This window comes from Macadamia integrifolia, chromosome 12, assembly GCF_013358625.1.
Source record: "Macadamia integrifolia cultivar HAES 741 chromosome 12, SCU_Mint_v3, whole genome shotgun sequence".
In the NCBI taxonomy this organism is placed as follows: Eukaryota; Viridiplantae; Streptophyta; class Magnoliopsida; order Proteales; family Proteaceae; genus Macadamia; species Macadamia integrifolia.
In genome coordinates this window covers 18,945,898-18,969,444 of record NC_056568.1, presented here as the reverse complement: position 1 = coordinate 18,969,444, position 23,547 = coordinate 18,945,898, and the positions used below count along the sequence as shown (strand labels likewise).

At 38.5% G+C, this 23,547-nt stretch overlaps 1 protein-coding gene across 2 annotated transcripts; it reads left to right on the top strand.

Moving 5' to 3' along the window:
• The first annotated feature begins 17,153 nt into the window (after nt 1-17,153).
• On the top strand, nt 17,154-21,801 carry LOC122057676. Of its 2 annotated transcripts, none has more exons than XM_042619873.1 (5): nt 17,154-17,285; nt 19,033-19,157; nt 20,504-20,534; nt 20,904-21,087; nt 21,170-21,801. In XM_042619873.1, exons 2-5 carry the CDS (start codon nt 19,034-19,036, stop codon nt 21,311-21,313), a joined length of 483 nt encoding a protein of 160 aa, XP_042475807.1. In that variant the 5' UTR covers nt 17,154-17,285; nt 19,033; the 3' UTR covers nt 21,314-21,801. The 2 variants fall into 2 exon arrangements, with proteins under 2 accessions (XP_042475807.1, XP_042475806.1); XM_042619872.1 differs by having other exon boundaries at nt 17,159-17,285; nt 18,985-19,157.
• Nucleotides 21,802-23,547: the final 1,746 nt, after the last annotated feature.

The following is a 23,547-nucleotide window of genomic DNA, read 5'->3' as shown; positions in this document are numbered from 1 at the left end:
TCACCCCCTGTTGTTGCCCCTTTTTAGATGTTGATTCAAGAAATCCTTTGGAAACTGTGATCGAGGTTCCGGCTCTCCACGGAGGTGACCTCCGAGATGAGGAGCTAGTTGCACACGAGGATGGATGCATGTGCGATGATTGTGCATTTGGAGCACGCTGAGGATGGGAGTATCATCTTCTATTTTTTATTATTTTTGTACTTAATAGATGTAGCCCTATGGGGGCATAACTGTAATTATGATCCAGATGTGAAAACATTCTTTTTGTGGAAATATGGTAAATATCAATAGAAATCACCAGTTGATATATTTTGTTTATATTATAAGAATGTGATTTTAGAATTAATTTCATAATCTTATGAACTTAAAGTACTGCATCGAGGATCCTAGATGGATTATGGACACGTGTGTGTGTCCATGTCACCAGCCTTCAGGTGAGTGGAGGTGGGGTGTGACAGTTTGTCCGCACCATCGTCGAAAAACTACAGTGAAGCAATAAATGATCCATGGATTCTGCCTGACTGTAACAAAGAGAGCACCGTGACGCAATTTGAACTGAGCATTTAACAACCTTGTCATTAGTTGGTAATCTCCCATGCACCACACGCCATCCCAACATTGATACCTAAGGAGAGACACCCTTCATCCACACCATATTCCCCCATGAAACCTTCTGGGATTTAGAACGAAGCTCTTCCCAAGCTGACCAAAATGAGAAATTACCAGATTGAGTAGATGACCATGCCTTTCTATCTTCCACCTCCACTGCAAGAATTGGGATTTTTAGAATTTTAGAGCATACATTCTGAAGCCATGGATGTGTCACTGGGGGGAGCTGCCACTGCCCATCTACAATAAAATCCGCTACTTGTGCTTCCAACCAATTTTTTGAAACAAAGTTTATCTCGTCCAAAATTGATTTTCTGATAGCCATCAGTCATACTAGAAAGATATGTCCTCCCCCTTCCTTAAAATCCATCGTTCTTTAGACTCTACAAAGTCCCACACCTTCCTAACTCCTTGCCAAAACGATGAGCACACATAGTTCTTCTTGGGAGCACCTGAAGCATAAATAAAACCCTCTTGGAAAAGCTGCTGATTTAGTATTGTCATTCTTGATTTGCCATGTTAACTTATCCAATATAGCCAAATTAACATCTCTAAGCCACTTGATGCCAAGCCCACCGTCGGCCTTAGGACGACAAACCTTTCCCCAACTCACTGAGATAGTTTTTGATGTGTCAGTCTCTCCACTCCAGATAAAGTTTTGAATCCATCTCTCCATTAGGGAGATAGAACTAGAAGGCTAGAGACAGACCACAAAATTATGAATTGGAATGCTGCTCATAATCGTTTTAACCAACTCCACTCGACCAGCCATAGAAAGCATTCAACCCTTCTACCATGCCAAACGATCTTTAAATTTATCAACCAATGGCAATACTAACTCCTTCTTCACTCTGCCTTTAAAGATCTCTACCCCCTAGGTATCTGGTTGGGAATTTGCATTCAGGAATATCTATGAACCCCTTAATTTGATTCTTCCTTTGAGTTGGAACTTTGCCCAAGAACAACTTGCTTTTTTCCATACTTATAATTTGGCCAGAATATGCTTGATATTTATCCAGAAACATCTTAAGATGCTTCACACCTCTCAAATCAGCATTAATGAATACAAAAATAGCATTTGCATGTAGTAAATGAGTCGGGGAGGACACATTCCTTGGGCCAGGAAGGGGGCACACCTTTTTTTCAGTAGATAAAACATTAAAACCATGACACAAAACCTCTTCAGCCAGGATAAATAAAATAGGAGATAATGGATACCCTTGACGAAGGCCCCTTTCTACACCAAAAAAACCAACTGGCCCTCCATTAACCAAAACAGATAGTCTGGTAGATCTCAGAATTTCATGAATACGGTCAATCAAAACCTGAGAGAAACCAAATTTTTTCATAACATCAAATAGAAAAACCCAGTCTAGAGTGTCATATGCCTTTTGGATGTCAAGTTTCATAGCAAGACCTCCCCCAAAAATTATAGAGTGCATCAGACTGGCCATTTCTGACGCTAAACAAATATTTGACAAGATAAATTTCCCTCTCTGGAACGTACCCTGTTCCTCAGAGATAAGCTTAGGGAGAATTACCAACATACGCATAGCCAATATCTTGGGTATAATCTTAAAAAAGAAGTTCCCAAGACAAATAGGGCAAAATTGACTCACCCTCATCGCACCCTCGACTTTTGGGATTAAAGTCAGGAAGTTAGAATTAATCCATTTAGTAACAATACCTTCAGAGAAAAAATTCCTAATAGCATAACATACCTCATCACCCACAATATTCCAGTAGGCTCCAAAAATGCATCGGGGAATCCATCTGGATCAAGGGTGCTGGTTGTATCCAAGTCAAAAACCGCTACCTAGACCTCCTCCATTGACGGTTCTTAAGAAGCTATCTATTATCTTCATCAGAATGGGATACCTCAAAATGTTAGAAGACACCACCTACATATTTTTCTTATGGAAATTCTCAAAATGGGAAGCTACAAAATCACTAATAGCAGCTGGGTTTGTCAACACTTCACTGTCCCCATTAAGAATCTCCTTAATCTGATTCCTACTACGCCTGAGCTTCGTGGTCAGATGAAAAAACCTCGTATTCCTGTCCCCATATCGAAGCCACTTCACCCTAGACTTTTCCGCCCAAACCTTCTCCTGGAAATCCAGGGCACACTGATAATCTCTTTTGGCTGAGAGCTCATCACTAACTAACTCATCACTTATCCCATTCTCTTCAATGGTAGTGACCACCTCTTCTAAATTGTTTTTTCCGACTCACCTCTGCATCTGCATTTGGAAAAGCTTCCTTAGCCCAAACTTTCAATTGGCCCTTTAAGCGTTTAAGCTTACTTGACACCATAAACAGCGGGGTTCCACTCAAATGCACTTTCTAGGAACTCTCCACACAACACAAAAAATCGTCATGTTCAATCCAAAACCTTTGCATGCAAAAAGGCACATTTCGAGGACGAGGAATACCTTCACAAGAGACCACTTGAGGACAATGCTCTGAGTAGCTATTTACAACCACACATACTCCTCATTACATAAACTTCGATCTAGCACATGTCGATTATTTGACCAGGTGTACTTATAACCCACAGAAGCAATTAAAGCAAGGATGTCGCATCAATCATAGCAACAAACTCATTTGCAGCCCCTGGCCCAAATCTTCCAGGACCTCTCTTTTCATGAGAGTAGATAGAAGCATTAAAATCACCAATCACCATCCATGGCATCAGACCTACTAAAGTGCAAAGATCACACCACAAGTCCCTTCGCTCCACCTTAAAACTACTACCATACACCACAAAGAGCAGAAACTTCTACCCATGCACCTCCTTCGCTAGTGACAAATGTTGATCTGAAGACATCACTACATTTGGCTGAGGGATTCCTCCCTTCCAGAGAACCCAAATATTTGGCGCTTTCTCCGCTCTAGAGCTGAAAACAAAATCAAAGGAAAATCCCATATAATCAAAGAACCCCACTGGGTATTTCTCTGAAAATAGCTTAGGCTCAGCTGCACACACCACTTTGGGATCAGATTTCTTTAGCAAAGTACGTAAAGAGGCTTTTGCCCTACTGTTCCAAATGCCCCTAATATTCCAGAACAAAATCTTCATTTAAAATCAAGAATTAAAGGTCCCAGGGCGAGAGATTTCTCCACCCTGCATAGTTGCCCTATTACACCCGTGCCCTAATCGGGACTAATTTGAAATTTTATGACAGGCCTCAGATCGAAGATCGAAAGTATGATCGGGTTTGGGCTCCTGGCTATGCATTGTCGAAGGGGTAGAGATGACCCCATATGTTCGTGCATTGCGTGCCTATCTAACTGGAGGGGATTCATACCTTCTGATCCTAGATAGTAAGTGACCCGACTCACCACACTTGAATTCCGGCATGCATAAAAAATTATTGAATAGCCTTGAGCATGTCCGAGGGCAACCATGGGATAACAAGCTATCTTGACCATCAAAAATCAGCCACTGGAACTAGCTTGGGCCTAGATCCGGTGCCTGTTTTCGGTGGGTTGACAGGTTACTATTGAGGTTCCGATGCCCGTGGTTCCTGCCACTTGCATCGTAAATGGTTCCGGATGGACCCAAATCATCCTCCACACCTTCCTCAGGATGTAAGCACTTTACAGACCTAAATAGTCTGGTCCTCGTGCCCCATAATTCATTTTAACCCGATTGGTCCAAAAGGGGTCCAACCCAAACAGACCCTAAGGTCCACTTAAGTTAAAAGTTGGGAAATAAGGAAATTGTGCTCAACATAGGAGAGGATAGAAAGAGGAGAGGAAGGAAGAAGAAGAGGAAGAAGGAGAAGGTTGGAGGCCTACCTTTGTGTCGGCTGCCTCCTTGTTGCCGAAATAGTTGCTTGAGATAAGTACATCCTCCCATACCACTCTCTCTCTTCATTTCGACCTTGACAAAGATAGGTATGGGTGGAATCTTAGTGTACAAACCATGTTAAGGTCATAGAATGCGAGTTCTACCCTCTCGGTGTTGTTGCCGAGCTCTAACCAAGCCCAGTGAGCTCCGATAACATGTATTGCAAAAAGACCAACTAGGGTTTCGATCGTTTGATCGACGTATCTCCCAAACGGATCAGTGGAATTAGAATTTTCTTGGCTTGTAATGATGCTAGGAACATCTCCTACAAATTCCACGGAACAAATCTTGGTGATTGGGCTTGAGCCAGAAGCCCCAAAATGGATGGACTGTCCTGAATCACCACAAAAAATAGCCCACCAGATCCACTGGGTCTGTTTCTGGTGGCATATTTCTGGTGGACATATAAGCCTTATGTGCTTTCTATCTTCTCCACCGAAAACAAGACTCATATTTCTAGTGGAAATGCCATGTTTTCGATGGGTGTTTCCAGTGACAGTATTGTCACTTAGGAACAGTGTCTGTACCCTTTGGGGGTGACCTATGTGGGTCCCTCTTGATATTCCCGATGTGTACTGATGTACGATTCCCTTGTGTCTAGGACAGTGACACACACATACCCCGAAGCCAGAATTAATTTGATCGATCGGTGGCCATACTTGAACCCATACACACTCGATCATAAATTAGGTGAGGGATGGACTGTATTTATTTCTGGAATGTTTATCATTATTAAAATTTTCACATGCTTAGAATTATATGTTTAATTGCAATTGCTCAAATATGATGATGATATGTTACATTATCATTTTACGATCATGATATGAATTGTATGGAGATATATGACGGTATCCGATGTGGCCAAGGATGTACTAGTACCGTGATCGTCGTGTGTTTGGTTGTGTGTGTGAGGTGGAATCCGACGTGGCCGAGGTGGTACCGGTGCCGTGATTGCCGTATGTATGTTGCATTCATGCATTGATTATGTGCATTAGAGTTAGTTGTAGTCACAGGTTACACTTTGTGGCCAAGGTCTCGCTGGTATCATGTACCTTGGGGCTGCATTGGGAAATGGATGTGCTTCGTGGCCGATGATTGGTATAGTATCGCGTAATCCATACTCAACTGTGATATGTATGATAGATTAGGTAAATAGTCTCAAGTTTTACTTTGTGGCCAAGGTCTCACTGGTATCGTGTACTTGGGACTGTATTTGGAGATGGATTACACTTTGTGGCCGAGGTCTTACCGGTATCGTGTAATTCATACTAACTGTATCACTATGAAGGCATATAGCATATTTGTGGTTAGGTATCACTACCTATGCTACGAACCCTTGCCAACAGGGGTTGAGGTTTTGGATAACCCATTGTGGTATGTTCGATGTGCCTTTTCCAGAATGCTACACTCGAGGTAAGATGCAATTGTTACTGGAGGCGGGAACCTGTCCGACGTGGCCGATGTGTTATCGGTGCCGAACTGCCAGGAGGGGGTTATCAGGGGTTTGTTGGGTGACCCATGGATGCATACGGAGACCAACAGGCTTCTATTCATGGCTAGGGCTTGTATCCTTACGTAGTCGATGGCGGTTCCGAGATGAAGGATATAGCCTAATGCGCCGTTGTAGCATTTACCAGACTTAGTTTGTATTGTTAGGTGGATAATAAATAAATGAATTGCATCACGAACATCATAGACTATGTGTTTAATTTCTATAATCATGCATTATAATTTATTACTGCTATTGTCTTGATTGGATGTGCTTGACCCCACCCCTCACTGAGCGAATTGGAAAGTTCACCCCACGTATACACACTTTTTAGATGATGATGCAGGTACAGTTGTGCCTGTGGCTAGTGATTCTTTTTCCTTTGGACCTGAGTATGGAGTGAGCGACTGGTGGATGCCGAAAGCGAAGGAGCATGGCCAGGACTGTGCTTATGAATTTTGTGCATATGTAGCACCATGAGGTGTTCGGCGTATTTTTGATTATGTTGATACAGGTCTGTGAATATTATCTTTAAAACTCGATATATGTAAGTTTTGAAGGATTGTAAACAGAATGACTTGGTTAATGATATTATGTTTATTATTAGATATTTCCCCATTTTATTTATGATTCCGTTACTATACTCTGATTTCACTGCTTATGTTGATTTGTGATGAGAGATTGTGAAAATGTTATGGTACTGCTATCAGAGATCCTGGTAGGTTTGTAAGATAGGTACATGTCTTACTCACCCCGTCGGTATTCCTAATGGTAAGTTGGGTCTATTAGAATTGGGGTGTGACATGCCCGATCTACCATGGTCATCTCTTGAACACGAGCACTCCTACGCAGCATAGTAATGTTCCCCCCAACCTGAGAAGGAGAGCAACTATGCTACGTACCTCTGCAAAACCATCCTGGGAATCCATCTTTGCCAGTAACATGCTCTTAGTTCATTTACATCATTTGCAAACCGGTTGACTACTACATATAGATAGCTCATTTCATGCTTTTTTTCCCCAATTTTGGAAGTCTTCTTTCTTCTTTCTCTTTAGTGATAGGATCTCAGTTTAGGGATTCCTTTTTAGGTCATGACTGTGAGGTTTCAACAGAGCTCTCTCATTTCTTTAAGTAATAAAATTTCTAGCCCTACCTCTCTTTCATTTTTATTTTGATTTCTTGAGAGATTTATATCATTTTCAATTTTTATTCTATTCCCCTTCATTCTTCTTTGATAAAATTTTGAAATTTTTTTATGGATATGGTTTCTGAAGGCGATGGATAATCCTCCACTAAACCTAAATTGGTTTGGATCTTTTTCTCGATTGGTAGTAGCCTCTTTGACACCAGCCCGCCAGGCCGCTCTTAGCTAGCAACCATTCCGTTGTTGCCCTTCGAAAGGCTGGTGCCCCTCTGCCTTGACAACCCCATCCGCTAGGCCAGCGACTCTCTTGGCCGTAGCCCTTCGTAAGGCCAGTGCTTCTCTACCTTGGCTGCCTCTTTTCAGTGGTGCTCCTTCGTGTTGGCGGCTAGGAACTATTGTGTTGAGATTAGAGTGTTAGGGTTTGTGGTTCTCTTCCCGATTTTGGCTAGTTTGCACTTATTATGTTTGGGCATCTAGGCCGAGTTATAGAATTTGCTTAGCCCATGTGGGCCCTTATTGGTGTCCTTTATGGGATTTTGTATCCCTTATTGGGTTTGTAACTTCCCCTTTGGCCCTTTGGGGCTATAATCCCCCTGCTTTTCATACACTTACTACCCACTAAAAAAAAAAAAAAAGGTTGGGGCACTTTCAATAGTTGCTCATTCTTATCTTAGCATTGGCCTTATCTAAGCCAAATGTTATTTTGGGCAAATAATACGTTTACATTAACAACAATTTAGGGGAAAAATTCAATTTAGTTAACCTTTTCCATTCTTTTTTTTTTTTTAAATATATTTTTTAAATTCAAACATTTAAAACCCGTACAGTCCTCTCTTTATTTTCTTTTCCTGTTCTCTAACTGGTTGATCATATATTTTACCATCTCATTCGATTTCTATACCATTTTAAATATGTTGTACTTAACAAAAAATTTTCATTCCCACTTTAACTATGGACTATACCAATAAAAGACTGCTAACGGATTGTTAAAAGATATTGATAGCGGAATAGTATCAATGGGTTTTGGATTGGCTTTTGTGGACCAAACATTATATCAATCCAATTTTTGTCTGGCCTGACATGCAAAAATTGAAAAAAGTCCAAAATCAGAACAAACTAACCGTTTTACACCCGTACATTTAAGTTAGGTGCCATTTAAAATTCTATTTTTTTCAATTGATTTCATATATTTTTCTTGTAAAAGGAAATAATCTATTGACATCGTAATTAGTAGGTTGCTACATAAACTATTGGTTTTTGGTTTATGGGCACTAATTAACTAGATTTTAGTGAAACTATGGGCATTTTAGAATGCTAGGTGTAAGAGTTTGAAAATTTAAGCTCTTTTTTATGTAATAAAATCTGCATTTAATTCTTACTTGGAAAAAAAAATCTATATTTAATAAATAATGATGTGCAAATTTCTACACATTCCATATAGACATATTTTTTCGTGAAAAAGGTAATATTATTAAAATTTATAAAAAAAACAAACAATAGACAACAAAACATGAACCACATACCCAATTCCCCAACCCCCACCTTCGGCATTGCCATCAGCAGGGGGAGGGGAATCGCCTTAAACAAATCTATAATTGGGTCTACCATTAGCATCTCTGCTAAGAAGCTCCACAATATGAGCTGGAAATGCTACATTTGAATCTGATAGCCCAAACTTTGTTGCATCTCTAACTAGAAAGTCAGCAATTGTATTTGCCTCTCTAAAGTTGTGGGTAATTTTCCAAGTAATCCTATTCAGGTATGGTTTCAGATAAGACCATCTCTGCGCAGCGAACCAAGGAACCTTATTTTGAAGCACAAGCATTACCACTACACTAGAGTCGGATTCCACCCAAAGGTCTTTTTACGTCCATATCTCTAGCACGCATCAGGCCTTCAATTAACCCTTCCATCTCAGCTTCAAAAACACCAGAGACACCCATAAAAATTTTGTAGGACCCCATCACTTTGTCTATATAATCCCGAAAAATTCCTCCCGCTCTTGCTTGACTCGGGTTACCTATAGAGCTTCCATCAAAATTCAACTTGACCCAGTTAACATGGCTTACACCAAAAACCTCTAGGATCGGTCTAGAGGGAGTAGCTTGAATACTCAAACCCAGATTCCTACAACACATCATATCCGCCACAGTTCTAACTTCACCTTTGGTATTAGGCTTGTTGTTCCTTATCTCATCAATAATCATTTGACCAACATACTTGGGATATCTCAGTCTATCATCATGACGCCTCCTATTCCTCTCATGCCATATATTATCAGCTACAGTGATTAGCCCCATCGCCCAAGCTTCTTTGCAGTAGACTTGATTATGCATCCTTTTCCACCATTGAAAAAGCGTGGTCAAGGGACCCTGAAACATCCATCTAACATTGAAACATTCATAGAAAAACCTCCATCTATCTGTAGAGAATGGACATTGAAGAAAGATATGGTCGATAGTTTCAGCTTTCACACTACATAAATTGCACTTTGAGACAAGAGCAATTCCCCTCTTCCACACTGCATCATCAATGGGAAGCTTCCCATGGACCAGCCACTATCCAAAAATAGACATCCTAGGCTGCAGTTTTTTGCACCAGACAATAGAGGCCTAGGGGACCTTAGGATTGCGAATCCTACTATCCTCCCACGCCGATTTTGAGGTAAAGCCTCCATCCAGAGAACCCCTCCATAAACATACATCTTCGCAATCATACTGAGGAAGTTTAATATTTTTAACCATGTCAAAAATATCATTTAGCAAAGAAGATTGAACCTAAGGCATTCTCCACTGATAATTATGAATAAAACTAGCAAGCTTGCCAACATTTGGACGATCAGCCATGTCCTCCACCTCTGTAATCTCATGGACAGAGTTCCCACCGATCCATCTATCAAGTAAGAAATTAATTTTTCTTCCATTTCCAATCATCCATCTTTCATTAGACGAGATGAATCTCCACATCTTCTTGATGCCAGGCAATATCGAAGATGACCTATAGCCTCTTTTTAAAGAACCATCCCCCTTTAAAAATCTCTCTCTCTCAAGAATCTACAAGCTAAAGATTCGTCATGTTTAATTCTCCAAGCCATATGACCGAGCATTGCCTTGTTCATGTCTCTCAGTCTTCTCAGCCCTAAACCACCTTCCTCCTTTGGCCTACGACACATGTCCCAATTTACAATAATTTTCTTAGCAGTGTTAGCCTCTCTAGTCCAAATGAAATTCCTCATCCATCGCTCCATAACTGCAATCAAATTTGATGGCCACCAATAGACTGCAAAAATTTGGTTGGTCATCCCCAAAATGATAGAGCGCACAAGCTCCACCCTCCCTGCCATAGACAATAGTTCCCTTTCCACCGCGCAAGCTGACACTTAACCTTATCCACAATTGGAAGCAAAAACTCCTTCTTCACTCTTCCCTTGAAAATCTCCACACCCAAGTACCGGGTAGGGAAATTACACAAATAAATTCCTAGCTCCTCAATAATGGATTGTTTTCTCTGGGTAGGGAGAGATTCAAGGAACAACTTGCTTTTTTCAAAATTAATCCGTTGCCCCGAAACTCCTGATATCTAGAAAGAAAATACTTTAGATTCTTTACATACCTGATTGAAGCATTTGAGAAAATAAAGATATCATCCGTGAACAAGCTATGAACTGGAGTAGCGACACCACGTAGACCATTCAGAGCTTTCATTTTCTTTCTTACAACGAGCTCAGATAGACCTCTACAAAGCACTTCCTCCGCTATAATAAAGAGCATAGGTGAAATTGGGTCCCCTTGTCGTAGCCCCCTTTCAACCCCAAAATAGCCAACTGAACCACCATTCAGAAGGATCGATAATCTAGCAGACTGGAGAAGTTGATGAATCCGAGAAATCCATCTCTCTGAGAAACCAAACTTCTTTAATACATGAAATAGAAAATTCCATGAAATAGTGTCATATGCTTTCTGGATAGCAATTTTCAACCCCATTCCTCCTCCTCTCATTGATTTGAACATCATGTTGGCCAATTCCGATGCCAAGGTGATATTTGTGTGTATAATCTTCCCCTTTTGGAAGGCCCCTTGCTCTTTCGAAATAATACTAGGCAGCACTTTTGATAGTCTCATCGCCATAACTTTAGAAATAATCTTACATAAAAAATTTCCCATACACAATGGTCTGAATTTATCCAAGGAGGATGCCCCCTCCACTTTCGGGATCAAAACCAAAAAATTATTGTTTATCCCAGAAGGCATAAAATCAGAAGAGAAAAGTATTTGACTGCATTGCACACATCCTGAGCAATTATGTCCCAACATACATTGTAAAACATTCCAGGGAATCCATCTGGACCTAGAGCACTCTCAGGGTCAGGGTACCACACCGCACCTTTAGTTTCTACCTCTGAGGGCACATTATCCAAGTTGGTCCTATCAGCCTCCTCCAATACCATGGGAATGCAGTTTAGGATCTCCATGTGGTCCTGCAAGGGCACCGCCTTATGGAAAATTTCATAGAAACCAGCCACATACTCCTCCATCTGAGCTTTATCTGAAATCAACACCCCTTCTTGATTTTGAATAACTCGAATGGTATTTCTCATCCTCCTTATCTTTGTAGAGATATAAAAAAATTTTGAACATCTGTCGCCTTGTAGTCTCCATCTGGTTCGGGATTTTTTGGCCCATAGCTTTCCATAATATTCTAAAGCCTTTAGGTATCTCATTTTTGCATCCGCTTCTAAGGCAAAAAGAGAGTTAGATACACCATGAATCTCAATTTCCCGTTGCACCTCCTCCATACCCTTCTTAGCCTCCTCCAGCTCCAAGTTAAAGTTTGGAAAACTGGCTTTAGCCCAGGGCCGCAACACTGCTTTTAGCCTTTTTAATTTTTGAGCCACTACCACTATAGGACATCCTCTGGCTTCCTCATCCCAAGAAATTTTCATAGTACTCAAGAAAGACTCGTGCTCTTCCCAAAACCTTTGGAATCTGAAAGGGCAATTTCGTGGCCTCTCAGATGCCTCAGAAACCACCAAAATGGGGGAATGGTCCAACGCCACCCTTTGCAGTATGGCCTGATGGCAATCCTAAAACATGAAAATCCATGCATCATTGTAGAAACTGCGGTCCAAAACAGTAGAAACATTTCCCCTCCTTCTATTATTGGACCAAGTAAATTTTTGTCGCTAGGAAGGAATTTGCATTAGCGAGCAAGCGTCCACCATCGCACTAAAGTCCACCGCCGACCCCAAATTAAACCTCCCAGGGCTCCACTTTTCGTGGGATAGAAGGGTTGCATTGAAATCACTAACCACCATCCATGGAACGCTTGGCCAAGGATAAACCGCCACTAACTCAAACCACAGAGACCTCCTTGTAGCGCGAAGGCACTTTACATGAACCACCTTCAATACAAAATCATTCTACTACCATTGAAAAGACATGGTAATTTGTTGCTTAGACGAAGCCATAACTAGTGGCTTTCTGACACCCTTGCGCCACACTAACCAGAGGTTGGGACATCTATCATCTCTGTTATTATGAATAAATTCTGAGTCAAAACCATGCTTACTAAAGAATAATTTTAGAAACTCCTCAACCTCCATCATAGGCTCGGCTATACACAATATATTAGGCTTCTTTTCCCTTAGAATATTACACAAAGCCAGCCTCGCAGCTGACTTTCTCATCCCTCTAATATTCCAAAAGAGGGCTATCATCAATTATTTTTTAGCGACAGCAATACGGTCAGACTTTCTCAAAGTTTGCTTTGCACTGAACAACTATTTTTCCTTCTGCTGTCTTGTAGCCTCACTTACAGCCACTTCCCTCTCACAAAGAACACTGTCCAGAAGCTGAACATCACTGTGACACATAATCACTGTTCCGCCTTGCACTTGAATCGGGCTGAAGTTGGTGATCACCTTCTCCTGCTGCACCAAATTTTTTGGAGCTCTTCTTCCTTGTCTGTGAGTGGCCCTGCGACCTCCATTGTGTTGATCCATAGCTAAGTGATTTAGCCTTTTCAGTCTTGTGAAGTGGTTTTTTTTTTTTTTTTTAAATAAAATTGACTGTTGGTTGGGAAATCCCCCTTGAATTAACATGCATCAACTTTGAGTCACATCTGGATCATCTGGCTTATTGTACTATATTTTTTTGTATGCATTCTCAACAATTGAACTGATGCTACTTTAAAACACCTAATGTTCAATTGTCGACAAAATTTAAGACCTTCACCCAAAGTTGAGTTTTCAACCAAATTGAAGGCGAAGACACACATACACACACATATTTATATATTCATTTAGGAGAATTAAATACGACTTACTTTCAAAAATTGACACACATTAATTTGGTTAACATGTCTATAATTTTAATTGAACCCCATAAAGTTTCCATAAGAGAGATTGGATGGTAAATTGAAGCCTCTCCTCTTACTAAAAAGAAATAGTAAAGAAGTTTGTCCTATAAAGCACCATGATGTAGGGTTTTTTGTTTTTTTATTTTTTTTTTGTTTTTCTATATATCGAAGCTGAACTGAAAAAATTTGTAAAGCCCCAGCCTCGTTGAACTTGGCATAATATTGTCCACTTTGGCCTATGGCCTCAAGGCTTTAAAGCACGTTGTACAATGTTAAGGAGACTAAAGATTATGAACTAGCCTAGTATTCCCCCTAGGCGATGTGGGACTAAAGTTTGCACACCCTCATCGATGTCCCAAACATCCTGGTATTTACCGTATTCTTTGTGGCGACACCTCACCGATCTCCCAGGCTAGTATGGTAGTTGCTGTATTCTTGGGTGTCATAATCTTCCCTCCTTTCGGCACAACGTTCCCGCTATGGCCCCATACATTGTCGGGTTTGCTCTAATACCATTTGTAACGCCCTGGCCCCATTAACATTGTGTAATATTGTCCTCTTTGGCCCAAGGGCATCAAGGCTTTAAAACGCATTGTGCCATGTTAAGAAGGCTAGATGTTATCAACTAGCGTAGTATTCTACCCTTAAGAGATGTGAGACTAAAGTTTACTCGCCCTCACCGATTTTTCAAACACCCTGGTACTTGTTGTGGTGTCATAATCTTCTCCCCTTTTGATACAGTGTCCCGTTGTGACCCCACATAATGTTGGGGTCTGCTCTAATACCACACTATGACGAGCAGAATCCAGGATAAGGGTTAGAGTCCCTCCCTCATGGGGGGTGATCTCACGATCACATTTACATTAACTTACATGTTATTAAAAGTTGGCCATTTTTTTTTACATCCAAGCAGCTCTCTCTTAAATACACAGAAATCTATTATACATCAAAATACAAACTCTAGTATTTAAATACTTTAATGCCTAATGGCAGCGTCAAAAATTTATTATATTTTCAAAACATAGCTTGGGAAGTAAATAAAATAAATCAAAATGTATCATCCAACACCATTATTTTATATCTCATAATAATGAAATTAAATGTCTCTATCATTAGAATAAAAATAACTAGCATGCATCTTCTTCAACATCCTATTGTTCCTGGCCTGTAGTGCAGTCCACACACACACATACTTCGTCATCTGTGTCTAGGAGTGATAAAAAAGGGGTGAGCTCGAAGCTCAAAGAGTCAATGAATAGGATCATACATGCACTAATAAGCACATCTTACACATGGGAACATTATATTCAATATAACATTAAATTAATTAACTTGATCTAAGTCTCTCTTGTTCTACTACATGTATGCGCCATGTAAGGGTGAGGAACACAACCATTGATCTAATGGTTGTCATTTCTTACATTACCTGGATGAACACCACCAGGAGTCATTTTTCATTAACCCTGGTTGGATGGACTGGGTTTGGGATCATATGACCTCCACTTATGGGAGTTCCTGATCTAAATCTGAAGGAATACGAGAATTCTCATCCTTACCTTCATTCTTGTTATGTTCTGGAGGATAGTGCGGTCCCCTTGTGGGAGGTCTTATCCTTAGTTCTATTCTAGTGTCCTCATCCAACACCTAACCCCCTACTGGACAAGGGTACAGTTTGGGTTCTGGTTCTGAAGTTAAAAGTCTAAGGATGGAAACATATTTTTAATTCTTTTATGCATGTCCCCAATGAAGTTCTATCATATTCTACCATTGCATAAACAACATAGTTATATAAATCTAAACATATGATACATACATGGCATGTCATTAATTGTAAAGTATGAGATGACATATGATAATCTTTATATCAATTAGCATAACAATGTAAGAGGAATCCTTATATCAATTCACATAACAATGTAAGAGGCATATCAACAATGTTAAGCCTATGAATTAACTAGCCCAATAATCCCCCTAGGCGATGTGGGACTAAAGTTTGCACACCCTTACCAATTTCCGAAACACATTGGTATTTGCCATATTCTTGGTGTCACAAAAGTAGTATTGTCAATGTGAACATTATGTTTTCATCTAGTCTACCCTTCCCATAAAGAATAAGGAAAATGAAGCCTAGCTCTCCCCACTCCATCCAAAAAAATTTCTTTACATATAAATATGGGGAGGGCACTCTGTTCAGTGGAGCACACAAATCAATTATTATGGAGTGTTGAGGGTATTTCAGACACACTTCATCCAATAGTGAGGAGTATTTGGCCATTGATGGCTCCTGAGCATATTTGGCTGGCATAGAAAAAGAAAATTCCCATAACTATATAGAAAAAAAATCCTCAAACAGGCAATATAGGGAGGATTTCCCACACCCTCTTATCTTTTGACCATGTGGGTGCTACATTGACATCTCTCTCCTCTGTGAGCATCTTGATTTTGTTGGCAAACAGTTTCCCATATCGTGATTATTGTAGTGGGGGAGATTCTCCCACACGAGCGACATGGGAAATTCTTACCCATAAATATTTAATTTAAATTCAATTCAATACCATTCCTAAAATTGCTAGGATGTCATTTAGGAAATTGGTTTCTTAATTATTTCCCTTCTAGGGACACATGTTTTGAGGTAAGTTCCTTTCTCTATCATTTTCAAAGGACAAGATCAATCATAATCTTTCTAGGATATAGTGTATTTTTTTTTTTTTGGTTGGTGTGGTGGTGAGGGGAGATCTTGGATTAGATGAGGAACAGGAGGTCTCGAAACCTCCTAGGAGCTTGACTGAGCACTACCCTCAAGCCAACCGCTAACAGCTGTAGTATCTTTCTATTTAATGTATTGCTATCTTTCTTTTGGCATTATATAGTGAATCTATTTTTTTTCTCTTTGGCAAATATATTGTTACTCAATAAATTTGTGATGATGTGTCAATGAGTTGTCAATTTCATTACTAAATATATTTCCAGAACACTAGCCAACTACAAACAGCTGTGGTGGTGTGTCAATGAGTTGTCAATTTCATTACTAAATGTATTGCTAGACCACTAGCCAACTACAAACAGTTGTACCTCTGATATCTTTTCTAGTTAATGCAATGCAATCTTTGGAATTATACATTGAATCTAATTTTTTTTTTCTCTTTGGTAAATATATTGTAAATCAATAAATTTGTGGTGATGTGCCAATGGGCTATCAACTTCATTACTAAATGTATTGCCAGAGCACTGTTCCTCGAGCCAACTGCTAAAAACTGTACTTCTAGTATCTTTCTATTTAATGCATTGCTATCTTTGGTATTATACATTGAATCTACTCTCTCTCTCTCTCTCTCTCTTTTTTTTTTTTTTTTTTTTTTTTTTTTTTTTTTTTTTTTAATCTTAGGTTAATGTATAGTAAATCAATAAATTTTTGGTGATGTGTCAATAAGTTGTCAATTTCATTATTAAATGTATTGTCAGAGCACTGCTCTCAAGCCAACTGTTAACAACTGTACCTCTAGCATCTTTCTATTTAGTGCATTACTATCTTTGGCATTATACATTGAATTTGCTTTTTTTCTTCTCTTAGGTAAATGTATAGTAAATCGATAAATTTTTGGTGATGTGTCAATGAGTTGTCATTTTTGTTACTAAATGTATTGCAAGGGCACTCTTCTTTGTTTAATTATAAATAGCATATGGTTTCAACACAAGTTTCTCTACTATCCGTTTTTTATCACGAACCTTGACGGAGTCCTCTACGAATGCCCTTTCTTCTCCTGCATCTATTGTTTGTCAATGCTTTAGATTTCAATGAGAAGTTCTTTCCCATGAGGTTCCTTCGCTAGGTAATTTTTTTTTCAAAATTAAATATTAGTATTATTTGTGTTCAAGTATAATTTTCTGTTTTTGATATTGTCAAAACTAAGAATTATCTACCCATCAATATCATGTGTAAAAGCCTATGTCATTATATAGAATCAACTAAAGGTAGATGATAGTTAGCAGTTAATGTATCGAAGGTGGTGGATATTGCCTATTAGTTGGTTAAGTTCTATTTCAATTTAGGTAACTCTTTTTGCTAGTTAGTCGCATTCCCTAGTTAATTGGATGACGCTTTTATAGTGCTATAGATTGCTTCATTATTGTTTATTCAATGAGTGTCTTTTCCGGCGGTAAGAGAAAACATAAGGAAAGAAGAATACATTACTAAAAGAAAAAAAAAATATATATATATATATATATATAATAAAAACACCAACAAGAGTGCTATAAATTGCTTCATTATTGTCCTCTCTGTGGTTCCCTTGCTTCTCCTTGAACCGTCTCTCAATGATTTAGATTTGAATGAAGAATTATTTTCCATGAGGTTTCTTGGGTATGTAAATTTTATATTTGAATTATTTTTCAACCCTAATTCTCTCTGTTTCTAATCATGTTAGAATGTCCTACCCTTCAATATCATATGTGTAAATGCATTTGTTATTTTACAAATTAACAAAATGCAGAAGATGGGTAGGAATTATTTTATGGAACGGGGTGAATATTGCCCACAAGTTGGTAAAATTCTATTTCAATTTAAGTAGATATTTTTGTTAGCTAGACATATTCCCTCCTTAGTTATATAGTGCTTTTAAAGGGATACTGATTATTTCATTTTTGCTTGTTCAACGGGTATCTTTTATGGCGATTAAAAAAAAATGTAAGAAAAGAAATACTACCTTACTAAAAGAAACTGGAGAATATGAAAGAAACACCAAAAGAGTGAATACAATATATACGGAATTATATTAAATGAAATCTTGTGTAGAAGTTTATTTATTTTAAGGGAAAAAACCCCTGCTAGTCTCATGTTTCCCATGCCTAGATATAGGTGGGAGCAAAAATACTATGCTTCTCCTTGTCCCGTGCAGTGAAGATGCTCCTACGTGCCCTACCATTGGCCCCGCGAACCAATGTAGGCATCACCAAACTATAACAAGTTTCTTTGATCAAGTAACTATGCTTGAAAATATTTACCTATAAATAAGCTTTGGGCATGCTGAAACTATAACAAGTTTCTTTGATCAAGTAGTTATTTATAGATGTATCACATTATATAAGGCATCATGACCTAAGTAACATCTACCAAGGACAAAAATTGGCCTACCAAGTAGCCTGGCCTAAGGCCTAGCCTATAAGAATGGCATATCATCACATGGTTGGTGTACTTTAGAGGTAGGCCTGAATTTAGTATGACAAAATGTGGCATGAAAAGCTATGCTTGAAACTAGCCTCCGCGGCTTATCATAGCCCACAACTTTCTACGTTCAATTCATGCCTATGCCTGTTAGGAGACTACAGGCCTCAAGATGGGTTTGAGGTAGCGTAAGAACATCATGATCTAAACATGCTATCAAATGGATCATTTCAGCCTATTAATGCTATATGAGGCTGAGCTGTGTTGTTGTTGTTGTTATTGTTGATGGCATTTAATGATCATCCTAATCTAGTGTATAGTTGGTACTTGGTTGTCTGTACATAATTTCACCAATGATTTGTTTGTAGATCGTTGTTCTTCTTATTCAACATATTTCATTGTGGACTTTCCTTAAGCATGAAGTTACCGGAAGATTGTAAATGTTTGACAAGAGAGGAGATGGAAAATCACTATTTTCAAAGGCTTGAGACACATGAAGGAAAAAATGGAAGGCTATACTATCGGATCAATGATTTACCAGGTACGTTACTTGAGGTATCAATCTTTGGTGTATTTTCTTTAAGGGTCGATGAGAAGAGAAGGTAGAAAAAAAGAGTAAAGATACATAGCAAAACTTCACTTAAAACTTGTATTCCTTTATTAAAATCGAGAGGTACATCTTAAAGACTTAAAATAAAATAGTTATCAAATCAGGCCTTTGCCAATTTATAGTAAAAAAGGAATTCGAAACTATCATATAGAATACAACTCATGACTTGACTATCTTAGATCCCAGTAACATTTATTTCAACAACTAACATTTTGTTTCAGTCTAGAAAAAAATTGATAGATTTTCATTGACATGGTAGGGGGTCCACGCATTTCAATAAGGTAAAGAGTGGGATTTTAAGAACGGGAGGGGCCTAAAGCCACCAAACCAGAGAGATACACAACATAAAGAGATCCCAAGGATATGTGCTCCTCTAATAAATAAATGGGGTTCACAATAGAAAGAATCTGAGACAAAAGAAGAATTACAGAAAGAAAAGACATAACTAAACAAAGAATCCAGGTTTATTATCATCACTGATTTAAATAACTATAGAGTAACCAATCTACCAAAATGTCCTTCATAAGCCTTTTTTAAAGGGGCCCATGGATTTTTTATTATTTGGATAAGACTTAATTCTTTCAGGTTTGGGTCTTCAAAGCCTATAGAACCATTCCAATTTAAGGGCCTCAACATTGTAGTAGTGTCCAAATCTTTCTCAACAGAATCCGGAGCATAGAAAAGATTTCTCGAGTGTGAATAGGTCTTAATTAGTGAGAATCAATGACATATGACACCTTTAACTTCCTTCATGTGATCATTAGTACTTTTTTGTAAATAAATAATTCACTACCAAAAGGAAAGGGGAATATACAAGTCCGAAGGCAAAATACGAAAAAAAGGAGCCAAGAGAAGGGCGGAAAAATCCTAGGTGGGGGAGAAGAGATTAGAGGGGAATACCCCAGGAGACAACAATAAGCTTGTTCCTTGAAGTGTTGAGAACCGGATGGTGGGGGGGGGGCAACCGAATTTCAGAACCAACCTCAAAGGAGATGGTTTTTCAAATCTTATCGAAAAAGTAAGAGTTGGAAGTCTATCTACAATCTAAAGGACTGGTCATTAGTATTTATTATTTTAATGACCTAAAATCTAAGGAACTCTTCTTTCTTCTCACTGTGTTTGACTTTTCTTATATGCTCTTTCTCATATTTCTTATCATGATCGTCTTTCTTGCTTTATCTAAATACGACTTGACATTTCTTTTCCTTTTCTATCAAAAAAAAAAAAAAAAAAAAGTTGACATTTCTTTTCCTTTCTTGTTTGTTATAAAAAAACAGGGAGAGATTTATATCAAACCATTACTCAGAGGTTAGTATTAATTTTGTCCTTTTTTTTTTTTTTATAGTATCTTTGCCAGATTTCCTATTTTTTATTTTAAATGCTAAGTAGTACTAGACTTGATGAAATGGAAGCTGTCATAGGTTATGCTATCTTTTGCCATTCTTTTAGATTTTTTTTTTTTCACTTTTCTTTTTGTCTTAAAGAGAGGTTACAAATTATTAGACAAGAAAGTCAATACAGACCACATCATAAGATTGATATCTAAATTATGAATTATACATTATATCATCTCCCTAACTTTGTATGATTCTTTAGGCCATTTTATTACGGTTAATTGGAAATTTTCAAGAATTGTAGGCTGATATCTGAATCCTAACGACAACCAACAATGGGCAGGAGAGTGGGAACAATAGCAGTGACAATACTACAGAGACTGGCAGTTCCAGAAGAAGCAAAGAAAAGTATTTGTCATAGGAGTAAGGACCCTGAAGATGAGAAGCCTCCGAAGATTGATGTCTATATAATCACCCACGAGAGAGAAAATGGAGAAGCTGTTGATGATGCATCGCGCAAAAAGCTGGTAAGTACTTGTGTTGTATGTATAGGTTATTGCCGTCATGAAAACTTGTATGTTTGCTAACTTGGTTTACATTGAGTTGTAGGATCTCGTCAGGGAGAAAATTTCTCAAATCATGAGAGAAGTATTTGGTGAGGAGGGTCATGGCCGAGTTTGCTGTTTAGGACTAGGCATAAGCCCAAAGCAAGTTGGGCTTACAAAGCCAACGTTTTCGCGAAAGACAAAATGAAACAGCATGAGAAAAAGATACGGGAGAAGCTGCGAGAAGAGGTATGCCAACAGTTTACTGAACAGAAAAGGGAGTTGGAAAAAAAGTTGGCAGAGCAAGAGCAATTGAGGAAGGAGGAGATGGCAACTTTGCAAGCCCAAATAAATTTATCTAGTCCTCCTCCTCTGTTGATGGCAATGCTGAAGGTGGAGGAGTGGAATTAGTGTCTGATCTCTGCAATCTGTGTGGAAATTTTCTCATTGCTATGTTTTGATGTATCATCTATTCTTTTATTTTTAATAAAGTCTGAGAATTTCTAGCAAAAAAAAAAAAAAAAAGAAGAAGAAGAAGAAGAAGCTAGAGGAAGTTCACAAAGCTCTATTAATTTGGGTAAGTTAGAAATTTAGGATACAGTTATTGACACAACACTTCATTGATCACCTTCTGTTTACAAAACCAGGAAATAACTAATGGAAAATTGAGCTCCTCTGCTTGATCTTGTTGGGTAAGCCATTTCTCTCTTCCCTTTCTGATGCGCGCTGTCATGGTGTTTTCAAGTGGTTCAATAATTAGAGGACTGAATGGATAAGTAGGGAGCCTTAAATAGCCCTATTTGTAGCTTGACTCTATTTGCTGATGTTTTAGTTCACTTTTTTTTTGGGGTCATATGTAAAATAAGAACTCTTGAAAGGTCCCCGTTGTTCTGATCCTATGAATGGTTTGGCATGTGCTGCACAATGATTATCTTTAAAGAGACAAATAAGGTAGACTTCAGCCACCTCCTTCAAACCCAAAACTGCATGGCTTTGGAAACGCAGATCTCAATTAATTTCTTGATCAGAAGTTCTTTTAGTGTTTGCAAATTCCTTGGTTGTAGCAGTTAGTTTGGTTCGATCTATCTATACAAGAAGAGAAATTTGGAACAGTTCTTAATAGAATTGCTGATTTTCTTCCCTCAATGTTCATTTCATTTTTATTTTATTGCGATTGATTAATTTGTACAATACAAAGTTTCTCCTTACGTTTAATGCTTCTCATATATTAGGGATCTCCACCCTGCCAATCAGACACCACTAAATATTCTCAGCCTTAAACATATCACATCCAAGATGTCTCTTGTTCCTTCTCCAATCTGATCTCAGGTACTATTTTCGTTTTTCTTTACTTGTCATAATCATTTTATGAGTGATAGATTGTCCTAAGGTTAGACCTTAAATTTTCGCAATTAAGGAAAGAACTAGACATTCTGTTCATAAAGATGCCACATTATATAATTTAAAAATGTGATTCTCAAATATAAATGTGAGTATTCATAAATAATTTACTACCCTAGTTATGCAAGGATCGATATATTCAAGAATAAAAATTCAATTTGGGATCATCCCCACCAACAAATGGGTCTATGCCTGATCTTTCAAAAACCATGACTTCTGAAAACAAGACTTTACCCTACCCTGAGTACAGCATATGGGAGATAAATGTGTTTGGTCTTACAATTTCGAAACAGGAATTAAATAGATTTTCTTGTCTTTTTATTTGTTTCTATTCTGTGTTTCCTTTTCTTTGTCAATTGAATTCTGTTGGTTTTGCTCAATATGGTCTAACCTCTCAATTTTTTCTGAAGCAAAGCTTTGAAATGTGTTTACCTCTTCAGGTTATGGCTCTGTTTGTTTCGGTATAAAATAGTCAGAGGAGCAAATTTTATTGTAAAATTAAAGTTTCCTTCTGGGATCACCACTGAAGAGCTAAAATGGTTTCACTGGATAGATAATCGCGAAACTTCCGCTGTCTCATACTAGAAAGTTTGCGAAGTATGTCAGAATCATTAGGCCTCTGGCTCAAGCTGGAATCAATGGCGAAGCCATCAATTTCTTTTTGGAGCCCAGGAGAGGCTTCTATAATAACAACAACAATGCTGCACCTAACAACAAAGAACAGGTCCCATTAACTCGCAGGATCATGAACTCCACTACAAGTGATGTCAATTGTTCTCGGCGTTGTCAAGACTCAAGAGCTTCCCCAAGGCTGACCCTTCCAAGGCCAGTTCCTTATCAGAAGACTTTCTCTGTCTCCTTCCTATTGTCTTTCTGATTTGTTAGCCTATGTTGGCATACAATTGCTCTTTGTATTTTCACTTTCAACCTCTCCTATTCATATGGAATCCTTGAGAGTTTGATATGTTTTAGATTCTAAAAAATGCTCATGTTTGGAGACTGATTCTGTTCACTTTCACTGCAAGAACTCTAGCATTACCC